The following is a 27704-nucleotide window of genomic DNA, read 5'->3' as shown; positions in this document are numbered from 1 at the left end:
AATTCTATACGATTTAACTTAAATATAATGCGAAGTGTGTCAGTTCGTGTGTGGTTCGAATCCCACCGGTAAGAGATGAACTAGCCTCAGGCTAAAAATCTCTAAAATAAAGAAAAAAAAAAAAAAAAAAAAAAGAATCCCACCGGTGCCCTTAGACTTTTCCGCAAATTTTCTCAAACACACGTTTCTTACGAATGATATGCGCTTACCTCTATATAAATTTGATGATAAATCATCACTATGGCCCGGTGGTCGGAGGTGAGGCCAACAAGTCATTGCTCTATTCATGCTGCATTGGACATCCCTTATCCAACACGTATGATGTATAACACCAATACTGAGTGGTTGCGGTACAAGCACACACGGCGAATGAGAACGACTCAAATTTGAGTTTAGTTCACTCATAATCGCCAAAAGTGCAGGAACTCAGCGACGAGTTAATTTGCCTCACAATTCGCGAATTTGAGAAAAGTAAATATTGGATTCACTCAGTCTATAGGTACTACTCCGAGACTGAATAAAATTTTCGTCAATTTCCTCATTTTCCGGCAGATTTTTTAGGTTTTCCACAGAAAACCATGGGACAAATTTTACTCATCGCTAAGTTCCTGCACTTTTGGCGATTATGAGTGAACTAAACTCAAATTTGAGTCGTTCTCATTCGCCGTGCATATCGTCGGTAATAGACGATTGGTGAGTATGTATTAGAGAACGCTTGCGCAAAAAGACTAGGGAGGGAAACGGATTCGATACTCAAATGTCATTAGCCAAATACATCCGTAGATCATAGGTTGTATGATTTGCAATGCACCCGTATACTGAATGGGAATGGTGGGTTTGAATCCCACCGGTGCCTTTAGATTTTTTCGCAAATTTTCTCACACACACGTCTCTTACCGATGATATGTGCTTACCTCTCAATATCTTCTAACTTTCGTATAAAGTGTGTCATACTTATATGCAAAAGTGACATAAACAGTGGTTATTTACGATACTGTCTGTACATTGTTATACGATTTCTGGTTGTCTGGAGGGCTTATTGTAAGTAAAAGTGACCTCGGAGTGGTCATGAATTACCACGCAATCTGAACTGAGTCACTAGAACTGCAATAAAGCTAATACCTTCTAATGCCCCTTTACCATTAGCTCTTCCTTCTCCGAACCTGTGCCAGTACTAGCAACGAGTGCAAAAGTGGCGTCATTCCCGTTCGGCACCTTCTATGCTACCACACCGACACCTGGTTGCTCTTCTCCGTCGGATTCGATCGGTTTGAGTTCGGGTATCAATCTTAGTTTTCACGCTGATTTTCAACCAGCACGGCAAGGTAACGTACACGGTAAGAAAAAAGTACCCAACGGCCAGTTCACTTTTACCTACTTTTGACTAGTTTGTCTCCTTTTCTCCTTCTAATGTTGTCAAAAACGGAGGAGCAAAACCACCCAACAGGGGTAGTAAAGTGTGATAACCCAACGTTGAGTATAATCATATTTACCTACTGTTGGGTACAACTAACTTACTCTTGGTTAAAAAGCCAGTGGAAAATTCCATACGAACTGCACACAAGGAAATGAAAATTACTTTGACCCGCTTTACCTACTTTTGGGTTCCTGCACTATAGTGCCGAGATGAGTGAAAAGAACTTAATTTTGGGTACTTTTTTCTAACCGTGTACGTGGTGGTTTCCTTCATCATATTTTTGAAGAACTCTTCACGGCTATTCACTGCTTCTGAATACGTTTCAACTTTGGTTAAATATTTCCTCCAGCTTCTGGCGATTGTATTGCTTTTTCTTCTTAATTCGTTTATTTAACGTCGGTCTCTGTTCCCCAATCTAGTTTCAATCACAGACAGAGACATCGATTGCCATCCGTTGACGATAATCGAATTTGCAGAGAGGCAGCTTCCAAACCTGCGTAAGATATCGCACCCATCAACACACATGGGCCGGAACCAACGGCTATATTTCCCTTCCGAAGGAAGACGTGACCAGACATATATGTAAGCCTCAGTAAAATCCCACTGAGTCGGCTGGGGAGAGAAAGCAGTCACGGCGCCGGCTTCTGGCGATTGACCTTGACCCAAGATGCAAATTGATGCCATTTGTTTAGAACCATGTTTGGTGTGGAGATCGTTGAAAACTGTCCGTGGTTTCGAGAACAGCCAATGTGGTCAATGATCGTTCAAATCTATAGAAAGTCTGTGTAAAATCAGTGGGGGACTGACCGGCAGTGGTATTATGAAAGAAAGCTGATTTTTATAATCATTACATTAAAGCAGGTTTAGTCAGGGAGTTAGAAGGTATTAGCTCTATTGCAGCTCCAGTGACCCAGTTCAGAAAGCCTGGTAAATAATTCATGACTACTCCGAGGTCACTTTGATCTACAATAAGCCCCGCACGTTCACTCTACCTTTATGAAATGGATAAGCATTTCCATATCTGGCGCGTATTTAATTCTGTAATTTGTTCAACTGCATTTAATCGATTTCAATGGAAAGTTCTTACCAATTTTGTTTCAAATTCTTCTTGATTCATCTAGTGGCAGCTCTTACTTCCATTTGCATATTGCTTCTTTTATCGTTGTTCTTCTCTTTCAACCCTTGTATTCCGTTGTTATCATCTGAAATATAGATTCTTTTAATATATTTGTTCATATAATTGACTTATATTCTTTTTTATTCAATAATCCTTCAGGTTTTTTCATATATTTGATTTTCTTAATAACAACCTGTAACTTTATTTTAGTAATATTTTAAATCTCTTCATCTGATTCCGATTCTTCTTCTAATCTAATCTAATCTAATCTAATCTAATCTAATCTAATCTAATCTAATCTAATCTAATCTAATCTAATTTAATCTAATCTAACACCAACACAGCCAGTTCTTTAAAGCATCCTGGAAAATTATGGATATACCTCCATAATTGTTCTTGTCTTTTTGATATATGTTTCACATTGAAGCTGCGTCACACATATCAAAACGGCCAGGCCTACTGTGCAGCATTTAAGGGGCAAGATGATTCAGAAAACATCGCACCTGTTTAAATCTAAGATTTAAACACGATGCTTCAGAATCCAATAAATGGATGAAACGTGGACATCTCGTACCGTACGTTCCGATTTTGGTAATTATATATTTGGTTGGTTGTTGGAAGCATCAAAGCTAGAAAGGTTAAGTGATACTCCATTTTCTTCTGACGGTTGGGACATGAGCACTAATTCTTGTCCTAGCCTTTTATGACTTATGGCAATAGCACCATTGCTCGCTATCTGAAAAGAGAAGAGGGAAAGGAAAAGGAGAAGAACAAAGGGAAAAGGATTATGTAAACTCTATGAACATAAACAATACTTTGGATTTGAAATATACAATATAGAAATGCATAACGGCATTGGTCACTACCCGAGTCTTGTCACTATTATCAAGTCCTAAAAAGTAACAAGCACTAAAATGTAATCCTTTGATTACTGGAAAATCCTGATTCCCCAGTTTGAAGTTGTCACGACTAGGGTTCGGTGGCAGATCTTATACCAGTAACGCACCACAAAAAGGTGATCTCCCAACGTTACTGGTTTTAAAAGATACAAATTTACAAAATGGAACGAACTCACCTAGTTTAGCCAATTGAACCTGAAGGCTGCCTGACATGTGTTGATTTAGAAGTCCAAATTGTAAACGAAGCTTGACGAAAATCAACATTACCTATCATCTGATTCCGATACTTCTTCAATACCAATTAATTTATTTGCAAAAAAAAATATCGAGTTCATTTAGTTGGAAGGCTCAATCGCGTTAGCTTTACTGAGCCGATAATTCATTGTTAATTGTCTGTAACAAAATTCCCTTAATTCTATATCTAGTAGGAGTTGGGCCAAATATTCGTGGCTTACTCGAGATAAGAGGGGTACATTTTCGAAGGATAGGATAAGGGGAGGAGCTTGGGGTATGGTTTCGTTGTTTCATCAGAGCGATGTCGCCAGTATGAACGGTAGTGCGGTTCTAGATTCGTCTGGAGTTCGACCGGCTATGGTGGCCAATGGGTGACGATGAGACTCATCGAGACGGGGGAACAAGACAAACAAACGAAAACTTATAAAGAGATTCAAAAGACAAATGAATTAAATTTATATTTTTTTTTTTTTTTTTTTTTTTATTATTCGTTTCCACACCGACAGATGTTGCTGTCCACGAGGTTTATTCTATGGAGATGCACATCTAGCGAGTAGTAGTTGGATATAAGTCTACACATGACGACTTAACCCTAAGCGTTAAAACCACGCTCTCGAAGAATCATGAGGAATAATTGAATGCAACCAGCGTCCAAGATTTACAGTGTCCCAGTTGGTTTGCCAACTCAAAAGGGATTTATAAATTTCTTCTGCCTTCCTTGTTGACTTATCACTTACCCTAGCTAAGCTCATCCATTCTTTTTCTGTTGTATTTGCTAACTTCCTATTGGCTGGTTTACCTCGTTTCGTACTATTTACTTTCATTTTCTGTGCTAACTTCAACGGATGTCCTGAATTCTTTGAATGTGATCCCAATAATTTATTCTCATCACCTGGATATTCTTTACTGCGGTCTTTCCATCTAAGAGTTGGACACTGTTAATATACCTGTTAATCTCTACAATATTTCAACATTTCCTTTAATATCGTTTAAAACGTTCAAAACGGAACTTTAGGACTGATCGTTATGCGGTTTGTGATCGTGTACAGAACCATCTAGTTAGAGGAGTATGCTTCATAGATGGGATGATACCCGTAATGCTCCGAAAAGCGGACGGCTCGTTAATCCAATAATTTATTTATAAGTTTGTTAAATATAACGCGGACATGTTCATACTTATCATATAATGCAGAGTATTTTTTTATCTAGTTCGTTTATTGTTAAGGCTCAATCACGTTAGCTTTACGGAGCCGATAATTTATTGTCCCTTATTTGTAACAAAATTCACTTAATTCTATGTCTAGTAGGAGTTGGGCCGAATACTCGCGGCTTACTCTTTAACGCAGAGTATTGATTTCATTTATTTTCATCAACCGATGGAGACTAGTACAAATACATATGCAAATAACAAATTTGTTGTTCTTAAAAGTATTTTAAAAAAAATGTCTGCTATTCATATAGTGTTTTAATTGTGTATGGGTCCAGAAAGTTATAGCGTTTGATAAAGTCTAGCATGTTATTTGCCCGGTGAATTATTGTATTTCAATGGTCTATGAAAGTTAGTTTGAAGTCTAAGATAATCCCTAAATCCCTAACTCTTTCACATTTTTCTACAACCCGATTTCGTAATGCAATTGAAATGTTTGATGGTGTTCTTTTTCAGCTAAATGATATTAAGTTGCATTTTTTTACGTTCAGTTCTAATAAGCTTTTTTACACCATGTGTAGAATATGTGTATTTCACTCTGGAATATATTGATGTCTTCATCATTTCTTATTTCCGAAAAAGCTTTATGTCGTCGGTATAGATTAGCAATTTTATTTTTTTGAGAATGAAGGAAATGTCGTTTACATACAGAATAAAAATAAGAAATCCCAAATGAGAGCCTTGAGGGACTCCTGAGGTGACTTGATTTGGGGTCGATTTCTTTCCGTTGAATTTAATTATTTGTTGGCGGTTAGTTAAACATGATTTAAGCCATATTAGAAGTCCTGGCTCGATTTCATTTTTTTTTTGTTTTCAATTTGAAGAGTAGCATTGGTATGTCAATTTGGTCAAATGCCTTGCTAAAGTCTGTATAGAGGGCTTCTACGTGGGTTCCATTATCCATTGCATTACATTTAGAGTCTATACATTCAAGTAAATTTGTCGAGGTCGAACGTCCTTTAACGAAGCCGTGTTGCATGTAATTATATTTTTGGTTTGAAGAAATAATTTTTCATTTACAATTGCTTCGAAAAGCTTTGGAATGCAAGAGATAATGGCTATTCTACGATAATTACGTACGTCAGCTTTCCAGCTAGATTTAAACAGAGCTTAGCATATTTACTGAATCAAATATCACATCGCACCCATACACGGCCGATTAAACAAACTTAAGTTCAAGTCAAATTCGTAAAATCATAGCCCAAGTAACTTTGCAAGTTTTATCGAGGTTCTGAGCATTCTACAAGTTCAAATCATGATCTACAGAACCCTCATAAATCCAAAATTGCTACTTGGGAGGTTACTCATAGACTGAGTATAAAGTTCCTCTACTTTCCAGGATAAACTTTTCGAATATGAGTAAAATCGAGAGAGGTTTCACTCAGTCTATTAGTATACTCCTAGACTGAGTAAAATTAGTGTTGATTTAACTCATTCGAGCAGATTCTTTCAGGCAATAAGAGGAAAACTTTACTCAGTTTATAAGTGACCTTCGTTTTTGTGATTTTGAATGAAAAACCACTCAATTTTGAGTCGATCTCAACGGACCTAAAAATTTTGGTTTGCATTTTAGCCAAATGAACTTGGCGCATTCATGCACCTTCATTGGAATTTGAATACAGAAGAAGAACCAAATATTCACAGAAAAAGCTGATTGCTTCCAAACATCAGCTTGTGCTTGCTGTTAGTTAAATCCAAGAATATTAAAATAAACGAATTTAATCAACACCCCAAATGAATTCAGTGCTTGCCAACAGGCCATGTGGCTCCCGAGGGGCCATGCGGCTCCATTACCGATAATCATGAAACAATCCCAACATAGGTGCACCCATGTCAAAAACAGATTTTTCATTTACAAACCCGCTCGCCCCTCCAAGGCAGAGAAAAACTGTCACCGGCAACAATCCGAAAATTTCTCAAGCTGAAGAGCTTCGGTAAAGCTTCTGTTTTTCTTATTCTTCTTTTCCTTCATGATTTCTTATCTTCGTCGGCCTCTGTTCCGCAATCTAGTGCCAATCAACGTCTCCTTCTTCGCTACTGAAGCTTATTGCTTAGCGCATAGTAGCTTTTTTGCGTGCTCTCAACTTTGTGTTCTAGATGCACTTGCACAGTTATTAATTGAGAGTTTTCGATGTCTGTTCCATTTTTACATTGCAGTGCCAACATTTCAAAGGGGCGTAATTTCTTTTGTAAACAATGGCTTTAGACGTCGATTTCTCGCAAATGAAAACCCACCTCTCCAAATTACAAATTCTAGCTGATACAGGAAACATTCTTCTGCGTGCTGGTGTCATTTATTTTCATGAGTGAGCTTTCATTCGCGAGAAATCGACGACTAAAGCCATTGTTTACAAATGCAATTACGCCCCTTTGAAATGCCCAGGGAAGTCGAGAAATTTTCCAACCCGAAAAAATCCCAGACCGGACCGAGAATCGAACCCAGCCACCTCCAGCATGGTCTTGCTTTGTAGCTGCGCCTGTACGGACTGAGCTAAGGAAGGCTCCCATCACCGATGGACATCGATTGCCATCCATTGGCAACAATCGAATGTGCCGGGAGGCAGCTTCCACACTTGCGTAGGATATCACACACCCATGGGCTGGGATCAACGGCTTTACTTTCCTTCCGAAGTGCAGTGTAATTTTCAAAACATCCATGCTGATTGGTCCTTGCAAGATATGAATATCTAGCTCTCACGGGCAAATATATTGTCAGTACTCAAAAGTATTGACAATCACATTTATGCAAATATTATTATTATAATTACTTTATTTGCACAGGCTCAATCGAATAAACTTTACAGAGCCGAGTTAGATGATGATGCAAATATTGACGATGAATGTATTGATGAGTATATTGACGGAATCGTGCGAAGCGGAATGCCGGAAATACGTTCAACCCTTCAATTAAACACCTTGTATACACAGCAAAAAATAAATTTTAATATTACATCCAAGAGGTTGCACAATGTAATTTTTATATCCACAACAATAAACAAATGCAGTAAGAGCAGCGTAATGTCAGTTCATCCACTGTATTAATGATAATTTTGTTCTTTTTGGCAAGTAATATTACACCATATTTTCGACACGATTGAAGTGCATCCACTTTGATGTAATATTAAAATTATTTTTTTGCTGTGTAGACCAGGTTGCCGAGCTGGTGTCTGTCAATTTGCGCATCCTTCATTTGTAACGAAATCTTGCCATTGTTATCGCCGTCCTCGTCGCCTTCGTCAGACTAATGAACGTCTTTCCAACTTGTTCTCGCTCCGTCTCAATTTCCCCGTGACAGGACTCACTGAACACTGTTTAAGTTTGTTGACGTTCAAGCAACCGCTCTGGGAGCGTTGTTTTTCGCAACATCCAACGTAATTATTTTCTCAAGTTTATTTGAGTGCACAACGATGTGCTGGAAAGTTTCTAATTGACCCATTTTCCAATTACCGTTGCTCGTCCTCCGACCAACTCGGCACGGTATGACAAGAATGGTAGGATGAGAACATCAACTTAGTTTTTGCCAGCAGCTTTGTTCCTGCTTTTATTCCACCTACCTTTATTTTTTACATTCGGACCCGTAAATTTACGGGCGGTGACTCCATTTCTATATTTGGGTCGTTGTCGTTCTGCGACAACACAAACAGCCAGCATAACTAAAGATGAGCTTCCACATCTCAGCTCAGGTACGGTTGCGGTGTGGCTTAGACCGAAACCTTATTCCATCGGTAGGAGAATTTGATTAAAACTATGCTAATCAACGTGCGATGAGAACGGTGGCCGTTGGGGGAGTATAACGTCTTATTCAACGAGGTGGTTTCAAGGATTGTTAGAACCTGATGAAGATGCTTCTGATGGTTTTGTTTGGCATGAGTCTTTGACTTGCGACGCTTGGTGGAGTGTGGGAGGATGATAGTGTAGCGATATTTACATTCTCTCAAGGAAAATGTCTCTAGAACGTCGACAAAATATTACTGTGGTTATTGGGGATTGGTATTTGGAAAAGTATTGCGATTAAATTAAATTCATAAGACATGTTGAATTACTACACTATAAATGTACCTCAACTGTGTCCAAGACCCCTATTTTTTTTAAGTAAAAAAAATACGTGTACCTGTCAAGGATAAGCAAATAAGGTAGTGGCATTTAATGGAAATTACTTATCCTTCTTTCCCCCTTTATACAGATATTCCAGTAAGACGCCCACATTCATCAGGAAATACAATCAATATTTTTCAATGCAAAATCACAATTTTTATTTAAATTTATTTTTCCTAAAAAGTATCTTCAATAATTTTGCATTTAATATATTGATCTTTGAAATCAGCCTAGTGGTAGTAATTAGGATTTTTTTAAAGTAATTTTTGGAAGGAAAAAAAAAATCGATTTTTTTTTGGACCACCATCACCATTATCATGGTAATGGTCACCATCATGACAAAATAAAAATAAATATATGGGTCTTATATTGTGCTTATAATCAATTTTAACGAAATTCTGAGAACCCCTATATCGGTTTTGCTCAAAAAAATCAAAATACTTTGTTCCCGTTCAGGATATTACCGACTGACTTTCACCAACAAAAACCACGCCAAGGGCGTAATCATTCCTTTGAAGGAAATTATTCCTCGTTATCACTTACTGCCAGAACGATCATTCCGGCAGTCTTCCACCTCCGACATTGAACTTATCCTATCACAAACAAGGGCTGGCACGTGTTCTAATGTGTTCACGTATTACAGCCGCAATGCCACCGAGCGATATTAGCATCGTCGTACACAGTGTCAAACTTTTGTCCAAACGACGTCGTTAGCAGGTTGGATCATCATATAGGAACGAGTGTGTGTTCGCACTGCCAGCTTCAAAAAAACACCACCTAAGAATCTACGCAAACATTCCGTCATAGTTTCCTTTATCGCGAGTCCAGGTTTGGGTATAGTGAACCGAGGCTGCCCCGGACAGTTTCTATCTTGGTTCATTTAATTGTGTGATTTTTCATGAATCTGATGATGTCGCAGAAATTACAACATTTAGACTAAACCGTGATTTGAGAAACCGTGATGATCCACGCGGTATCGTAAAACGGAGTTTTCGTGAATCAGCACGGTTTTATTAGGCATGGTTCGTGTAAATAATTCTAATTTGTTCTTCAAGTTAATTCCTGTTCATTTGGCATGGATCCATAAATTAAATATTCATTATAGCGAACCAACGCGAAATTTGTCTCGCACAGTCTTCGGTTCCCGGCCCAAGCCTGATCGAAAGTGTCTTTGTTAATAATATATGTCAATTGAATTTTATTTCGGTACTAATTTAGCTCGGTATGTATACGGAAGTACACGGTTGAGCTTATTCCATTCACGTGGTACAGACGTCATGGATCTTATAGCAAATTGCTGCTGCTTCCGGCGACAGTGGCTGGAAGCATCAGCATGAAAAGATGTAGAAGCCACATAGATTTTCTTTTCACTACATTGGAGAATGGGAGATGGTAGGAAGAGGATTTTTGCTTCTGTTGCTTTTTATTTGATTCAACTTGTAGTATGTGCATGGGGTATAATGTGAATGATTCTCTCAAGACTATGATTTAGGTTGCCATTCAAAGTCAATCAAATTGTCATGGAAGTCCATGTTCAATTAAGGGGGGAAGTACAATTAGAAGGCCTAAAATGAGGCCTATCTTTGAGAGTGGATTGCGAGTAGGGAAATAAATGAATGTTAGCGATTCTTTATGTATGTTATTAAGGATTTAATGAAGATTAATTATCAGTGACATTTTTTTAAAATTTTGCAATTTAGCCCCATTATTATATATAATGTGAAGTCAATTTTTTAAAGCAGCACTTCGCGCCATGCAGTCCCTACGTCCATGATCACGTCTGAAACAAAAAAAACAGGACATTAAATTTGAAGGTACAGCGCACAACATGAATTAATTCGTATGTAAAAATAATGTTTTTTTCACAAGAAAATTTGAAGTTGAAAAAAAAAAATTAAAAAAACCCTATTTTTTTCGACTTTGTTTTGAAAAAAAAAAAAAAATTGTTATAACAAGCAAATCTAAAAAATCTTTCTATTCATGTTGTGCAGAATTTAATTATGAACATAAAACAGAAAACCAAAATCGATTTGAATGAAAACTCTGACCTGTACATTGCACGGCGATTTTGAAAACACTACTTTTCAGTAGAAGCATTTAAAGTTCAAATTTGACATGTTCAGCCATTTGACATGCACTCACTGAATTGCGTATAACTTTTTAAATAAGTTCCGGACAGCTTCATGCTTTTAAAGGCTCATTTCCAGATACATATAGAGTAAATAAGCCAACAAAAATTTTTTCGAAAAAAAAATTCTAATTGTACTTCCCCCCTTAATATCGTTGAATATAAAAGGAGCATGCATTAAGGAATGACCAGCATAATGATTATTTCTTTTTCTGATTTTCTGAATTTCAAACTGCTTAATTTTATACTCTAAATACCAACTTTGAAATTTAATTAATATGTTTTAAATTTTTTTGATTTTCTGTTTTTCTGATTTTTTAAACTGCTGATTGCCAGCTTTTCAGATTTTCTGATTATCAGATTTTCTGATTTTCTGATGTTCTGAGTAACAGATTGTCAGATTTCCAGGCTCCCATTTTCTGGTTTTCTGTTTTTATTTTATGTTACGATTTTTTTGTTATTTTGATATCTTTTTAAATTCTTGTTTACTGATTTTGTGATTTCCAGATTGTTTGAAATACATATGCTATTAGTTCTTATTTTCTAACATTTTGAATTTATGATTTTCTGATTTCCTAATTTTGTGATTCTCAGTTTTTCTGATTTTTTTTCTTCTTATTTTATATTCTAAATACAAACTTGGAATTTTAATGTTTATTTTCACAGATTTTTTTCTGATTTTATGTATTTCAGGTTTTTGATTTTCTGATTTTCATTTTTCTGAATTTCAGATTTTTTTTATATTCTGACTTTCTGATCTTCTGATTTTCTGATTAACATTTATCTGATTTTATGATTTCATCTACTTGATTTCTGATTATCTGTTTTTTTTCCGATTTTTTAAAGTTTTGATGTTGTGATATTTTGATTTTGTTTTTAAATTCTTGTTTTCTGATTTGCTGATTTTCAGATCGTTTGATTTTATGGTTGCTAATTATCTGATATTCTGAATTTATGGTTTTCTGAATTCCTAATATTTTGGTTGTCTGATTTTCTGGTTTTTCGAATTCCTGATTTTCCGATTTTTCGATTTTCTGTATTTCTGATTTTCTGTTTTTTTATCTGATTTTCCAATATGCTCAATTTCTGGCGATCTTATTTGCTTCTGATTTACATATGTTCTGATTTTGTTTAATTTTCTGTTTATTTATTTTTTTATTTTCCGATATTTTTTCTGATTTTCTGATTCTCTGATTTCCTAATTTGCTGACTTACCGATTTTTGATTTCCGGATCTTCTGATGTTCTAATTTTTTGATTGTCTAATATTTTCATTATCTGATGACCTTATTTGTTCTGATTTTCTGATTTAATTGTTTTCAGATTTTCTGATTATCTGATTACAGTCGAAATTCACTCCGGCCAAACTAACGAATTCGGTTCGTTCGTTGTGTCAACTGACAGAAGGCTAAAGATTGTCGGGAGATTTGCGCATCATTTGTTGTGGTTTTGATGATTAAAAAAAAACACTTCAGATTGAAGTTAGTTGCTTGAAGCTGAGTGGACAAAGCAAAACACTGATATGCTCAATATATTTGTTGCTCTGTTCTAGAGTTTCAAATGTTTCGAACCAGTGCTGTATGTTTTCATGCATTACATTTATCGTGCAGTTCAAAATACATATGTTTACCCTTTGGAGGGTTTTTCTGTTTGATTGTCAAATCTAATTTGACATGAGATTTCGACATGCAGTTGATTTTAATTGGGTCATGCCCCAACCAGCGGAGGTCCAACTAACAAGCAAATTTCTGCTGTGTTTGATTTTCATATTTCTGGTTTCCTGATTTTCTAATTGTCTGATTTTCTAATTGTCTGATTTTCAAATTTGCCGATTATTTGATTTTCTGATTTTCTGATTTTCTGATTTTCTAATAAATTTACTATCAGATTTTGTGATTTTTTGTTTTTCTGATTTTTTGTTTTTAAATTCCGATATTCTAATTTTTTTATTCGACGATTTTCTTATATTCAGATTTCCTGATGATCTCATGTGTTTAGTATTTTCTTAGATCTAATGATCTGGTTTTCTGATTTTCTTATTTTAAAATTTTCTGTTTTTTCTAATTTTCAGATTTTCTGATTTTCTGATTTTCTGATTTTCTGATTTTGTGGTTTCTTGATCCTGATTTTCTGATAATCTGCTTCTCACTTTCTGGTTTTCTCATTTTCGGATTTTCTGATTTTATAATTTTCTGTATTAGTAGAATTTTCAATTGTTTGATCTGCAGATATATTTATATTTTTATGATCTGTTTTTTTTTTGTCCGACTTTGCAATTTTCTGATTTCTTGCTGATTTTCGAATTTTCTGACTTAATAATTGTTTGATTTTCTGATTTTCTCATTTTTAGTTTGTGATTTTCTGATTTAGGACATTCTTATTTTCTGATTTAATTTTATTTTTTGATCTTTTGATATTGTGATGCTTTGGTATTTTTTTTAATTTCTTGTTAACTTATTTTAAGAATTGTTGATTTTTTTATTACCTTATCGAAAAATAAAATAAATAAAGATAATCAGAAAATCAACAAATCGACAAACCAAAAAATCAGAAAATCAGCTAATCAGATTACCAGATTTAAAAAAAAATTGAGAACCGACTAACCTTAAACTATGAAAATTGATTTTCAGATTTTACGATTGTTTGGTTATTTGATTTTCAAACTTTCTGATTGTCTGATTATTTGATTTTCTGGTTATGATTTTTTGAATTGATACTCTGATTTTCTAAATTCCTGATCTTCTGATATTATTATTTGAGAATTTTCTAATGATCATATTTATTTCTGATTTTCTGTGATCTGATAGTCTGATTTTCAGATTTTCTGTTTCTTCAATTTTCCGATTTTCTGATTTTCTGGATTAAATTTGAATTTCCAATTTATTTTATGGCTTTCAGATTATCTGATTTTAAATTTTTAAATTTTCGAGATTTTTTATTTTCTTTTTAAACTATCTCATTTTTTGATTTCCAGATTTTCAGATTTTTTTTGATTTTCTGGTTTCCTGATTGCTGATTTGCTGATTTTAAATTTGCTTATTTCTTGATTCTCCGATTTTCTGCTTCTTATTTTCTTATTGTCTCATTTTCCGATTTTCTGATTTAATAATTTTCTGTTATTTATTCATGGGTTGTTTGAACTTAAGATATTTCAATATTTTCATGTTCTGTGTTTTTAGTTGTTGTCCGATTTGGCAATTGTCTGATTTGCCGGCTTTCTGATGTTCTGATTTTCTGACTTATTCTTTGATTTTTTGATTTTTTTTTTATCTAGTTCGTTTGTAAGACTCAATCGCGTAAGCTTTACGGAGCCGATAATTCATTGTTCTTTGTTTGTAACAAAATTCCCTTAATTCTATGTCTAGTAGGAGTTGGGCCGAATACTCGCGGCTTACCGGAGGTTAGAGGGGTACATTGTCAGAGGATAAGAAAAGGGGAGGAGCGGGAGCAGGTGATTTTTTTGATTTGCTGGTTTTTTATTTTCTTATTTTCTGATTTCTGATTTTCCTATTTTATAAATTTCGTATTTTCTGCTTTTATTTTATTCTTTTGAAATTTCGATCTTTTGATATTTTTATGATTTATGTTTTTTTTTTTAATTTTTGTTTACTGATATTTTGGGTTTCTGATTTTCTAATTATCTGATCAGAATATAAAATAAATAGAGATTATCAGAAGAAAATCAGAAAATAAAAAACCGGAAAATCAAAAATCAGAAAATCAGAAAATCAGAAAATCAGAATCAGAAATCAGATATTCAGCAATCAGAGAATCAGGAATCAGAAAATCAGAAATCAAAAATAAGATTAACGAAAAATAAGATTAACAAAAAATAAGATTAACAAAAAATAAGATTTACAAAATATAAGAAAATCTATTTGAAGCTGAATTTCTGAAAAATGATTTTGAGATTTCCAACTTATTAGCTATTTTATTTTCAAGCTTTCTGATTTTGGGATTTTCGGATTTTTTCAATATCTGATTTTTTGATGATCTTAATTTCTGATCCCCGATTTAAAAGTAAATTTTTAATTTTTTGAGTTCCTGATATTTCCATTATTTTTTTCTGATTATCGGTGTTTATTTGGTGATCATTTTATATGTTATTATACATTGATGTCCCCTTTTTTTCAATTTTTCCCTGATTTTGAGATTTTCAAGTGATCTGATTTTCTATTTTCTGATTTCCTTTTCTTCAGATTATTAGATTTTCAAGCAGTTGTTTTAACTTTCAGATTTTCTAATTTTCTGATGCTCTGATTTTATGATTTTCTCACTTTTTGAATTTCTAATCTCCTGAATATCTGATTCTCATTTTCTGATTTTTTAATATTCTGATTTTCAGCTTTTCTGATTCCCATTTCTGATTTAATGATAATGATTAAATTTGTAATTCTCTATTTTTTTTGTGAATTTCTGTTTTAATTTAATTTTTGTATTTTTGGATTTCTTGTTTTCTGATTTTGTGATTATTTGCTGTTATTAGGATTTTCTTATTTGCCGATTATTTGATTTTCCAATATTTCGGATTTATGATTTTCAGATTTTCCGTACCATTTCGTTTTTTGATTTTGCTAATTTTTCCTATTCGATGATCGTTTAATATTGTGTTGTTTCGATGTTACGTTTTTTTTAATTGCTTGTCTCAACATCTTCCAGTTTGCTTTCTTTTAAAGAGCTGGTTATTTGATTTGCTGATCTTCTAATAATATGTTTTTGTAATTTTATTTTTTTCTGACTTTTCGATTATTAGATTCTTAAATTTTGTGATTTTCAGATCGTTCAATTTTCTGATATTCTGATTATCTGATTTATTTATTTTCTGATTTTCTTATTTTCTCATTATATGAATTTCTGATTTTCTGATTTTTAGATTTTCTGAATTTCTGTTTGTTTAATTTTACTGACGATTTTTCGATCGATTCATATTTTGATGTTTCAATTGTATGCTTTTTTTAAACTGCTTGTTTACTCATTTTGAGATTTTCTGAATTTGTGATGTTCTGGTCAATTGATTTTAAAATTTTCTGATTATCGTATTGTTTGATTTCTCGATTTAATAATATTTTAATGAGCTGAGTTCCCTAGTTTCATGTTTTCCGATTTTGTGATTTTCCGAATTTGACATATTTTGTTATTATGATTGTCCGATTTTCCAATTTGCTGATTTTGAAATTTTGAATTTGTGATTTTGTGAATTTCCAATTTATCCGATTTTATGATTCCCTGATCTTTGTTTTTTTTTTTTTTTTGAAAATCTGATTTCTCAACTTTCTACGAAATGTTTATATCCCTATTCAGTTGTTCCTAGCCAGGAGTATGCTCCAGTTTTAAATTCGTGGCACGTTTATCCCATCCGCTTTGCCATTTCGCGAATTTTGTTGGAGCCGAAGCATCGTTGAACAAAAAAAAAAAAGAAAAGAGTGGAAGGTTGGCACAAGAAGCCGCCCGAAATAGAATTAAATTTGAACGAGTCTCGAGCCTCCGTAAGCCCACCAATGGAGCAAGTGGGTAGCAGCAAGATTGATAAAGCATTTTAAGTTTAGTCGTTGGCTGGTTGGAGGGTAATTTTCATCTCAGCTTGATTCAATTTGTTACGGTAATTGAAATCTAATACAACCTCTTCTATTCTTGTGTTCCGTTTCAGAAAGTCGAAAGCTCTTCGGAGGCTACCGGATAACGCCAAAGTTCTGCAACGCCACAAGGTCACTGCTGAAGCGAGATTCTGACCGACGGGGACCGACGATCTGCATGTTTAACCACGAGTGCTTCCAACGGCAGGGAGAAGTGGTGGGAGCCTGTATGGATGGATTCCTGTTTGGAACCTGCTGTGAGCTTCCCCTGACGAACGATATCGCAATGATCACGGAATCGCTGCTGGACCAGTACAACTATACGGATTATGCAGAAACCACATCCCAGTCATCGCTCAGCTCTGCTATTGCCAGTCAGTACGAAAAGTTTGGAAGCCAACTGACCGGTTCGGGAACTGGATACGGACCGATCATCAATTACGAACCAATCAAGCTTGAAAATCCAATCAAAGAGAGCAGTGATTTAACCGGAAGTGCCGGAAGCATGCCAAGTGCTGTTTCCAGCGAGAAGCCGTTGTTCAATAAACTCGAAAACAACTACATTACAAATGACGACCTGGATGACGATATCGTTCAGAGTAGTTTGAATTCTCATAAGTACGAACTGTCAAATAGTGCAGTATCCGTGTACTCGCCATCCACTTCAAATATCAAATCGGAAGAAATCGAGATTGGAACAACCATCCCGCCACCTCCGGTCCGAAATGAAGTTAGCTACGTACAGATCGATAACCACAATAACGTCTACAGTTCGGAGATCCCGTCATCGTTGAACATGTACAACGAACATTTTGCAGATGCTAACACGGCTCCAGCTTCCTATGTTGAATCCAGCACAGACATCACCTCGAGTGGAGTTCAAATCATTGCCAACCAGATCTACCAGGAGAACCAGTTATTCGATCATAGTGACATCACCCACCCAGAAGCTGAAACCGACTTGTTCAACGAAAACGGAGCCGTCGACCAGAGCTATGCCAATCCCAGCGATTTCAACAACCAGGAAATCGTTACGGAGGTGCTGACCACAGAAAAACCTGTGAAAATTATCCACCCAAAACCTCAGTTCAAACCTAAACCTAAGCCAACTCAAGCAACCGACCCAAACAACTACGTACTTGTACATACTATTTCTAGTAACTCCAAAGACAGCGAGAACCATACCACAAAACCAACGGTCTCCGTCAACAACATTCACTCGATCGAATCGATCATATTAATGTTGAACGAAACCAACCTTGGACCACAGTACGACACGGACTCGGACACCAAACAGGACAATGTGACCGAGACTTTCCCAACGCAGGCACCAGAGACCACATCGCAGGCGTCCTATGCGACGTCTTCGATCGATTACGATAAGTACGGACCGACCAGTTTCTACATCACCAAACCACTGAAGACGAGTCCTCCAACTACCTCACTATCCACTAAGGTCCCTTCGACCAGCTATGTGTACAGTCCAAAGCCTACGAGACGGCCCATTCTGGAACCGGTTGTAGTCCAAGCTACCTTACTGACGAGCGGATACGGAACGACAGCTGTGACTCAAAAAGATCCAGCTATCTCCGTATCAACCGTTCGTCCACCACCAAACAAACTTGTTGTCACAGCCGGCAGCGGAAACAAACGACCGGTACTCATCACAAGCGAAGGAGAGCATGCCGTCCCATCAGGATACTACACTGCTGCATCAACTGCAGCGCCTGTTGCAGTCTCTTCTGTTCAACCCACTAAGAAAGTGACCACTCATCCAACGAAGCGCCCAGTGTCAACTACCATCAAGCTGCCCGAATACATTATCCAGTCATCGACACTTTCCCATCAATCACCAGCCACCCTGACCAACGTCAACTACGTCCACATTGCCAGTGCATCTGACCACCCATCGCCAACCGTTCACATTACGCCGAAACCCGTTCCAGGACTCGTTACCTCTAGCACCTGGAACCAGAACAACAACAACAACAACAATAACAAGCTGACCAGCCCTATCAGCAGCAACCAACGTCCAGGCTATTACGATAATACTCCACCTCCAGTCTACGTTTCGTCCCTTGCAGACTTTGCCGATGAGGGCTACTTTGGAGTAACAAAGCGACCTGGAGCTGCTCCGACTCTATCATCCACCGCTATCTACACGATCGTCGATACCAACAACGTACTCGGTCATATTGCCTCGTCAACCTACTCTCCATATGGACCATCCTCTCCAACGTATCAAACAGTTAACCGCATTCCACCGAATCAACAGCCCACTCACATTTACATCGCCCAGGCTATCGAATCGTCCACCATCAAGAACGAACTCTATACAACACCGGACGACATCAACAACTTCCCCCCGGTTAGAAACCCCAGTTTCAACATGACGGACTCAACCATGATGACCAACATCACCAAAATCGAAAACGATCACTTCTCCGGCATCAAAGATGATGAAAAGGTCAATTTACTGGTTAACAAGATTGTGGAATCATTCAACGGAAACTTCGAAGAACTGGAGGCGATCCTAAAAGAGCGCAGGAACCTTACGTACTCACATACCACGACTGAAGCAACTACCACCACCACTACCACTACCGAAAAGATCAAGACTACAAGCTCTACCAGCAGGCCAGTGACCAAGAAGAAGAAGAAGCGTCCAAGTGGTAGCAAGAAGCCCTCCAACTCCACATCGACTTCGTCCACTACTATCAAGAAACCATCCACCACCAAACCAACCGTCATTCAGCAGGATTCGGCCCCGCAATCTACATATGGCACCGCAACCTCCACGAAACCGGTCTCTAAGCCATCCAAGAAACCCACCAAGACTAAACGCCCTAGCAACTCGACGAAACCAACTTCATCCTCTTCGCAGACCAAACCCGTTGTCACAACGGTTGACCTGTCCAGCCCAACGAAGCCAGCGAAACCATCCAAGCCAAAACCTTCCAGTTCTGCCTCTACCCGTCCGAAACCGACGAGCAGTTCAAAACCCTCGGCCGACGAAAAGCCAGCCACCACCGCGTCCAAGCCATCTGCATCCACCACAAAGAAACCAGTCCGGACATCGACCTCGAAGAAGCCAGCCAAGAAGCCCACCAGCCGACCCACACTGGCCGACACCGAACCAGTGACGCTGACCAGCACCCGTAAACCGACCAAGGTAAGTCTGACTCAACGACGGTGCCGGCGGTAGGGCTTCTGACAAGCCGCGCAAAATGTGTTCCTCTCTTTTATCAGTTCAAGAAACCACCATCGCTCTTATAGGCGACGAAGCGTACCACCAAGCGACCGACGACGACCACCACCACCACCACCACTACTACAACACCGGCCCCGGAAGACGAAATCATTGACGAGGAGGAGAACGTCGTGGAGGAGGAAGAGGAAGACGAGGACGTCGGCGAGGAGACCAACGAGACGGTCGACGATCAAGCGCCAAGAAAAATACGTAATGAACACCATTTCAATCCCTTGGCTTTCTCCCCCGAAAGGACTATAGCTAATCTGCATTTCCTTTGTTTGTTTTTCATTCGATTCCAACTTTCCATTTCATCGATCAAGTATGCGGTCAGCGACCACTGATGAAGAGTGCCCGTGTCGTTGGAGGAAAGGCAGCCAAGTTCGGCGAATGGCCTTGGCAGGTGCTGGTACGGGAGTCCACTTGGCTCGGTCTGTTTACCAAGAACAAGTGCGGCGGTGTGTTGATTACGAACGAATACGTCATCACGGCTGCTCACTGTCAGCCTGGGTAATTGCCTTCGATTCGATCGAACGGGGACAAATCCTAACTCCGAATTTGATCTTTGATTGCAGCTTCCTGGCCTCGCTGGTAGCCGTGTTCGGAGAGTTCGATATCTCGAGTGACCTGGAATCCAAACGATCCGTTACGAAGAACGTCAAGCGGGTCATTGTGCACCGGCAGTACGATGCGGCCACCTTCGAGAACGATCTTGCCATCCTGGAGCTGGAAAGTCCCATTCACTACGATGTTCATATTGGTGAGTAGGATGCGGGAGGGATAATCTTAAAAGAAAGAGATTTTCGACTTGGCAGTTCATCAGTGATGTTAAACGACTGATGTTATCAACGGCCAACGTTCCAATGGTCTATGACATTTTTGGGCGTAAAGAGTAAGTCGTTTTATTCGCTGGTATTGACCTACTAGGCCAAAAAAATCATCTTCGTAATTGTCCACTAGTTAGAACCAGAAAGAAATCTACAAACCTTAACGACAAATTTTCGTAAAGAATCTAAACATCGAAAGGAGTCACGATTATTTTCAATATCAATGTTGGTGTTGTTGGTTTGGCAAGGCGAGCATTTTTGTTTTCAAAAGCTTATCGACCCTGAAGATAGCTCACGAAGTGATGGCTATCAGACACAGTTCGGAATGTCAACACAAGTGGCTCCGAGTTCTTGAATATGGCCATCGTGAAGCCGTGAAATTGTAACGGAATTAAAAGGAAGTAGCTCAACCCACTTAAAAGCTCTTCATTTGTTAGATGTGTTTGTGGAATGGTTGCGGCGCAATCAATTCATTTTCAGCGTTCCAAAGTGTGCAGTAATGAACTCAATCGTCTGTGACTACTGTCAGCAAGATAGTCTGATGTATACCTAGCGCAAATAAATGTTCATCGGTGTCTCCTCGGAAGATTTACTTCCGATCATAAGTTTGGGGTCACCCTTAAAAAAACATGCAAATGGTTTTTGCTCATATCTCAGCCTTTTTAGGACCCATTTTCGATCTTTATAGGTCATTTAAAAGGTATTGACAGTTTAAAATATTTACAATTTTTGTATACTAGAACTTTTCTTAAAGTTACAACATTTTCCAAAACTCTGCTGAATATTTAAAACCTAAAATTTTAAAAATGTATTAATATATTAAAATTTTAGTGAATAACTTTTAAATGACCTTCAAATATCGGAGATCGGTCGTAAAATGGCAGAGATATGAGCAAAATACATTAACATGGGTGACTAGACTGGTCCTCAAACATAAAAGTTCTAATTTTCCACGGGCCAATCTCTAGATTTGTGCCTATAGGTGAGAATACCATTCTCTGAAAATTTTAGCTCATTTGGTTGTAGGATGAACTGGCGCTTTTAGTTTGAATTGTGTATGGGGAACAAAATGACACTCCTATCGATCATAAAAAAGTTTCCTTATTCTTGATTTGATTCAGATTTTCAAAACATGTAGTTCAAACAATGAGTATCAACTTTGCGGAAGACTGCATTATGGATCCGGTTCGTTTTATTAAGATTTTCGCTTTTGAATGTATGTGAGCATTTTGTATATGAAAATTTCAACCGAATCCCCTACATAAACATTAAACCAAAAGCACACGGACTACGTCAAACACAGCTGAAATATTCAGAGAGTGGTTATCTCACCAACTGACATGAGTCTGGATGTTGGCCTGGGGAAAATATGAATCTTTATTTGTTTGTGGTAATCAAGTTGATAAGCCGGCGCCGGTGGTGTAGTGGTAAGCTTGACTGCTTTCTCACCCCAATGGGTCTGAGTTCAATCTCAGCCGAGGTCGGTGGGATTTTTCTGAGGCAAGGGAAGTAAAGTCGTTGGTCCCGGCCCATGTGTGCTGAATAAGTGCGATATCCTACGCAGGTGTGGAAGCTGCCTTTCTGCGCATTCAATTGCCGTCAATGGATGGCAATCGATGTTCGTCGGTGATTGGCACTAGATTCCGGAACAGAAACCGACGTTAAATAAAGAAAAATCTAGTTTATACGTTGCATAAGCTGCCTGAGTTTTTTTTTGCAAAATCGAACAAAAAACCCACATAAATTCAAAAATGACTATCTCCATAATAATAACTTGAATCGTGATGCTGTCTTCAGTAAAGTTGTTCCTTATAGTTTAAGCTACATGTGCTGAAATTCTGAGTTTAATCAAGTTTGCTCAACCAGTTATAAGCACGACAGAGTGAAAGAATGTTATTTCTCCTTACATTTCAACCAAAATCCCCATATGAACTTAGGACCAAAAGCGCCAGTCCTCTGCTGTCCGAAGAATTCGTCTCCACTCTAGAAGGGTCCGCAGGTCACCTTCTACTTGGTCGATCCACCTTGTCCGCTGCGCGCCTCTTCTTCTTGTTCCTGTTGAGTCGCTTTCTAGAACCATTTTCACTGGGTCGTCGTGCGGCATTCTTACGACGTGCCCAGCCCACCGTAGTCGCCCATTTTTTGCAATGTGGACGATGGATGCTTCTCCCAGCAGCTGGTGCAATTCGTGGTTCATTCGCCTCCTCCACGTTCCGTCATCCATCTGCACTCCACCGTAGATGGTACGCAACACCTTCCGTTCGAAAACACCAAGGGCGCGTTGGTCTTCCACGAGCATAGTCCAGGTCTCGTGGCCGTAAAGGACCACCGGTCTAATCAGCGTCTTGTAGACAGTCAACTTCGTGCGGCGGCGAATTTTATTCGACCGGAGCGTCCTCCGGAGTCCAAAGTAGGCACGATTCCCTGCCATAATGCGTCTTTGAATTTCTCTGCTGGTATCATTTTCGGCGGTCACCAGTGAGCCCAAATACACGAACTCATCGACCACCTCGATTTCGTCACCGTCAATTTGAACTCGGGGTGGGAGGCTAACATTGTCTTCCCTAGAGCCTCTTGCTTTCATGTATTTTGTCTTTGATGCGTTGATGGCAAGTCCAATCCGTCTAGCTTCAGCCTTCAGTCTGATGTACGTTTCCGCCATCATCTCAAAGTTCCTTGCCATAATGTCAATGTCATCGGCGAAACCAAGGAGCTGGATGGACTTCCTGAATATCGTGCCACTCGTGTCTATCCCAGCTCTTCTGATCACACCTTCTAACGCAATGTTGAACAGCAGACACGAAAGTCCATCACCCTGCCGTAACCCCCTTCGAGATTCAAAGGGACTCGAGAGTGTCCCCGATACTCGAACAACGCACATCACTCGATCCATCGTCGCCTTGACCAATCGCGTCAGTTTATCCGGAAATCCGTACTCGTGCATAATCTGCCATAGCTGATCTCGATCGATTGTGTCGTATGCGGATTTGAAATCGATGAACAAATGATGTGTGGGCACGTTGTATTCGCGGCATTTCTGCAGAACCTGCCGAATCGCGAAAATTTGGTCCGTGGTAGCGTGGGCACCCATGAATCCCGCCTGGTATTGCCCCACGAACTCTCTTGCATATGGTGACAGACGGCGGCATAGAATTTGGGAGAGTACCTTGTAGGCGGCGCTCAGCAGTGTGATCGCGCGGTAGTTGCAGCAATCCAACTTGTCGCCCTTTTTGTAGATTGGGCATACGACACCTTCCATCCACTCCTCCGGTAATATCTCCTCCTCCCAAATCTTGGCAATTACCCAGTGCAGCGCTCTAGCCAGTGCTTCACCACCGTATTTCAATAGCTCACTTGGTAGTTGATCTACACCAGTTGCTTTGTTGTTCTTCAGCCGACCGATCTCCTCCTCAACTTCTTGAAGATCAGGGGCCGGTAGCCTGTCGTCTTCTGCGCGTGCTCCAAGGTCTGTTGCCGTGCCACCTTCGTTTTCTGCTGCTTCACCGTTGAGGTGCTCGTCATAGTACTGCTTCCACCTCTCAATCACCTCACACTCGTTCGTGAAAAGGTTACCGTCCAAGTCCTTGCACATATCGGCTTGCGGCACGTAGCCTTTGCGCGAACTATTTAGCTTCTCGTAGAACTTCCGTGTGTCGTTTACGCGGTACAGATTTTCCATCGCCTCGCGATCTCGGTCTTCCTGCTGACGCTTCTTCCTTCGGAAAACCGAGTTTTGTCTGTTCCGCGCTTGTCTGTATCGCTCCACATTCAATCTCGTGCGGTGTTGCAGCATTCTCGCCCGTGCTGCATTCTTCTCCTCTACTAACAGTTTGCATTCGCCGTCAAACCAGTCATTTCTTCGGTCCGGGATTGCAGTACCTAGTGCCGCTACAGCAGTACTACCTATGGCTGAACGGATGTCCCTCCAGCCATCTTCAAGAGAAGCTGCGCCAAGCTGCTCTTCCGTGGGTAGTGCAACTTCCAGCTGCTGCGCGTAGTCCTGGGCAACTCCGGTGTTCCGTAGTTGCTCAATGTTGGGTCGTGGCGTTCGACTTCGACGTGCGTTATGAACCGTCGAAAGTTTTGAGCGCATGCATACAGCAACTAGGTAGTAGTCCGAATCTATGTTCGCACTGCGGTACGTGCGGACGTTGATAATGTCGGAGAAGAATTTCCCGTCGATTAGAACGTGATCGATTTGGTTTTCTGTGTGTTGGTCAGGTGATCTCCAGGTGGCTTTGTGGATATCCTTGCGGGGGAAAAAGGTACTTCGAACTACCATACTTATCAACCAGCCTCATATATGAGAACAACCGTAGCCCAGTGAGATCAAACGATAGCAGTCCAGGATCAATTCCCAAATCAGAACCCTTAAAAAAGGTACGTGTATGATCTGCCCTCTGGCAAATTTGTTTATACAGACATAATATAATATATAGACAAAACAATACACTTTATTACGTATTTTTTTAAATAATAAAGGCAAACCCGTAGGAAAACACAAGTTTTAGACTTATTTATCCCTAAAATGTTTCTAAATGCAGCTTACTTGAAGTAGTAATGACACTTTAAAGTAGGAAATTTACCAAGCTGTCCAATGAAAGCAAGAGTTTTATGCTAAATGGCATAGTTTAGTTAGAGCCAATTTATGGCAAGCATAGACCAAAACAGAAAATGTTCAATAACTCAGTAATCTTTGAGATTTGATCATATGCATCGAACAATTTTGACGTAGAACTACGTCTTTCATTTCTATACTGGGGGTAAACTTTGTGAAAACCAAAAATGGAGCATGAAACAAAATTATGAAATATTTTGAACATTAATAACTCAGCTGCTCCTGGACCAATTTTAATAATTTTATCACCAATCGATCAGAGATCTTTCAACGCAACTTTCAACTGTCTATAGCATTGCTTCCGACTAATGATTTTTAGCGTGAAGCTATTGATAAAGTGGTAATGTCAAGCATTTTCCAATGTACAAAAAAAATCTAATTTTATCGCTGTTTTCATGAAATAAACGCTTTAACCTGAAAAGATATAAAAGAGTGCTGCTGTATTGCATTAGCTCATTTTCACTTCGTACGGTGGCGTGGTGAACAGCAATAGCAGCAGTAGGAAGGTGGTGGCTAGTTCACTCCTTCACACCCAACAAGCAACAATTGACTGGTCGTAGCAAAGTAGGAAAAGGTCTGGTAAAGGAGGCGCCAAGCGTCATTGCAAAGTTGTTCGAGATAACCGCCATCCGTCGTCTGGCTCGCCGTGGTGGTGTCAAACGTATCTCCGGTCGGATCTACGAGGTGTGCTGAAGGTGTTCCTGGAAAATGAGGTCCGTGATGCTGTCACCTTCACTAAACATGCCAAGCGTAAGTGGCCATGTATGTTCTCTACAATGAAACGGTCCTTTTCATGGCCATCAAGTTTATAACAGTAAAGAGTTGGAACAGAATTTTTCTGTGCCTGTTTATCCATATTCAGAACCACAGGCCCCCAACGACCACACAAAATGCTCTCTAGAGTTGTAATGGTGTAACCAAACTTGGAAGCAGGGGTGCAAGTGATTTTGATTGATTCTCTTCATCAACTTTCTCTTTGAAAAAAATTACTACAAATTTGTTACGCCTACAATTCAAAAACGGAAAGAGTTAAGATAATAGATGATTGATTTAAAAGAATGAAAGATGATTGAATTAAAAGAACTAAATGCTCTTTATTCCGTTCACTAGCGGTCCTACGTCAAGCTTCCGTTCGTGCCCCTAGGCACAGACCCTTCTACTTTTTTACTTCAAATATGATCTTCTATTGCCCCTTAAATTATTTGCACTAAGGAACCGATCACCCTGTATATTTGTCGATTCAATTTTAGAGTCGGTAAAATAGAAGTCGATAAAGAAGAATATTGTAGAACATTGAACTATGATGTGCAAAGTTATTGATATCATCATGTAAGGCATATAGACTCCAAGTGTGTCCCAATTCGAACCCCGAGTAGCACACTTTCATCACAATAAGTTACAGCAACTTGTTTATGACTGAAATAAGTCGTATTTAAGTTTCTACAATTGATTTGTGACAAGTGTGCTACTAGGGACCAATAGTGTTGAGGCTTGGTTCAATGCATAAGATTCACACATGAAATGGATGTGTTTCACAATAAGTGCAAAATTATGTATGAGACACATGATGATAACGTGTGGATTTTTTTGAGTGTGGGGCCAAAAACTGGGGCACTAGTCCCATAACTTATAGAATAGTCAAAATATTTGTATGAATCGTCTATTGTTTAAAAAATAATACCGAAACACTCCTTATTTTCTCATATGAATTCGAAAAATAATTCAATGATCCATTTATGGAAGTTCTGAGTTGTTAATTTATTATATTAAACCAGTACTCGAAATGCAATTTGTTAAGATATCAGAGGTTCTGGTCATTTCTGGATGTGTCACTTTCTCCCCGAGGGTATGCTTACGCTGAATTGTCATTAGTCCAGACTTTATTAAAGGTTGACGAGCCTCCTTGCACAGTTATGGTTTTGAGATTTTAATCGCTTAGTTCCCTTAGTTCCCTTAGTCCCGCTTAGTTATTCGGACTATTTCGAGAATATTAGAAAATTCTCCATGTCCGGAATATTTTAAAATTGCCTGAGTCTTAGGATCATAACATTTTCAAAACACGAAATCTAAAAATTTATTAATGTATTTTCTTTAATCGAATCCAGGATCTTGATTCATTCTGATGCCGTTGAAAATCTTTACCTAATTTCTTCATTGTTTTCTGAAGAATTTGCTTGAATCATCTCTGAATACCCTCAGAATTAGTCCTAGACCTCTTTCTGGTATTTTCCAATAATTTTTTTTTCATAATACTCTTGAAAATCATCTGCAGAATACTTTTGGAATTCAATATGCAATGCACTTCAAATTATTAATAATTTATGCAGTGTTACCTAGGAA

The 27704-nt window shown here is 38.4% G+C and overlaps 1 protein-coding gene across 1 annotated transcript in view; it reads left to right on the top strand.

Annotated features, from left to right (window-relative positions):
• flz (filzig) overlaps nucleotides 1–27704 on the top strand; it is a 246333-nt gene that overhangs the window by 195970 nt on the left and 22659 nt on the right. Inside the window, exons 2-5 of the mRNA XM_065216585.1 lie at nucleotides 16744–19841; nucleotides 19946–20129; nucleotides 20243–20429; nucleotides 20495–20679. Coding sequence (XP_065072657.1) covers nucleotides 16744–19841; nucleotides 19946–20129; nucleotides 20243–20429; nucleotides 20495–20679 — 3654 coding nt within the window. The remainder of the gene's footprint in view (nucleotides 1–16743; nucleotides 19842–19945; nucleotides 20130–20242; nucleotides 20430–20494; nucleotides 20680–27704) is intronic.

Source organism: Ochlerotatus camptorhynchus, unplaced genomic scaffold (assembly GCF_037179485.1).
Source record: "Ochlerotatus camptorhynchus isolate MF236.1 unplaced genomic scaffold, CSIRO-AGI_Acam_v1.1 ptg000064l, whole genome shotgun sequence".
In the NCBI taxonomy this organism is placed as follows: Eukaryota; Metazoa; Arthropoda; class Insecta; order Diptera; family Culicidae; genus Ochlerotatus; species Ochlerotatus camptorhynchus.
This window is presented reverse-complemented; position numbering and strand designations above follow the sequence as displayed.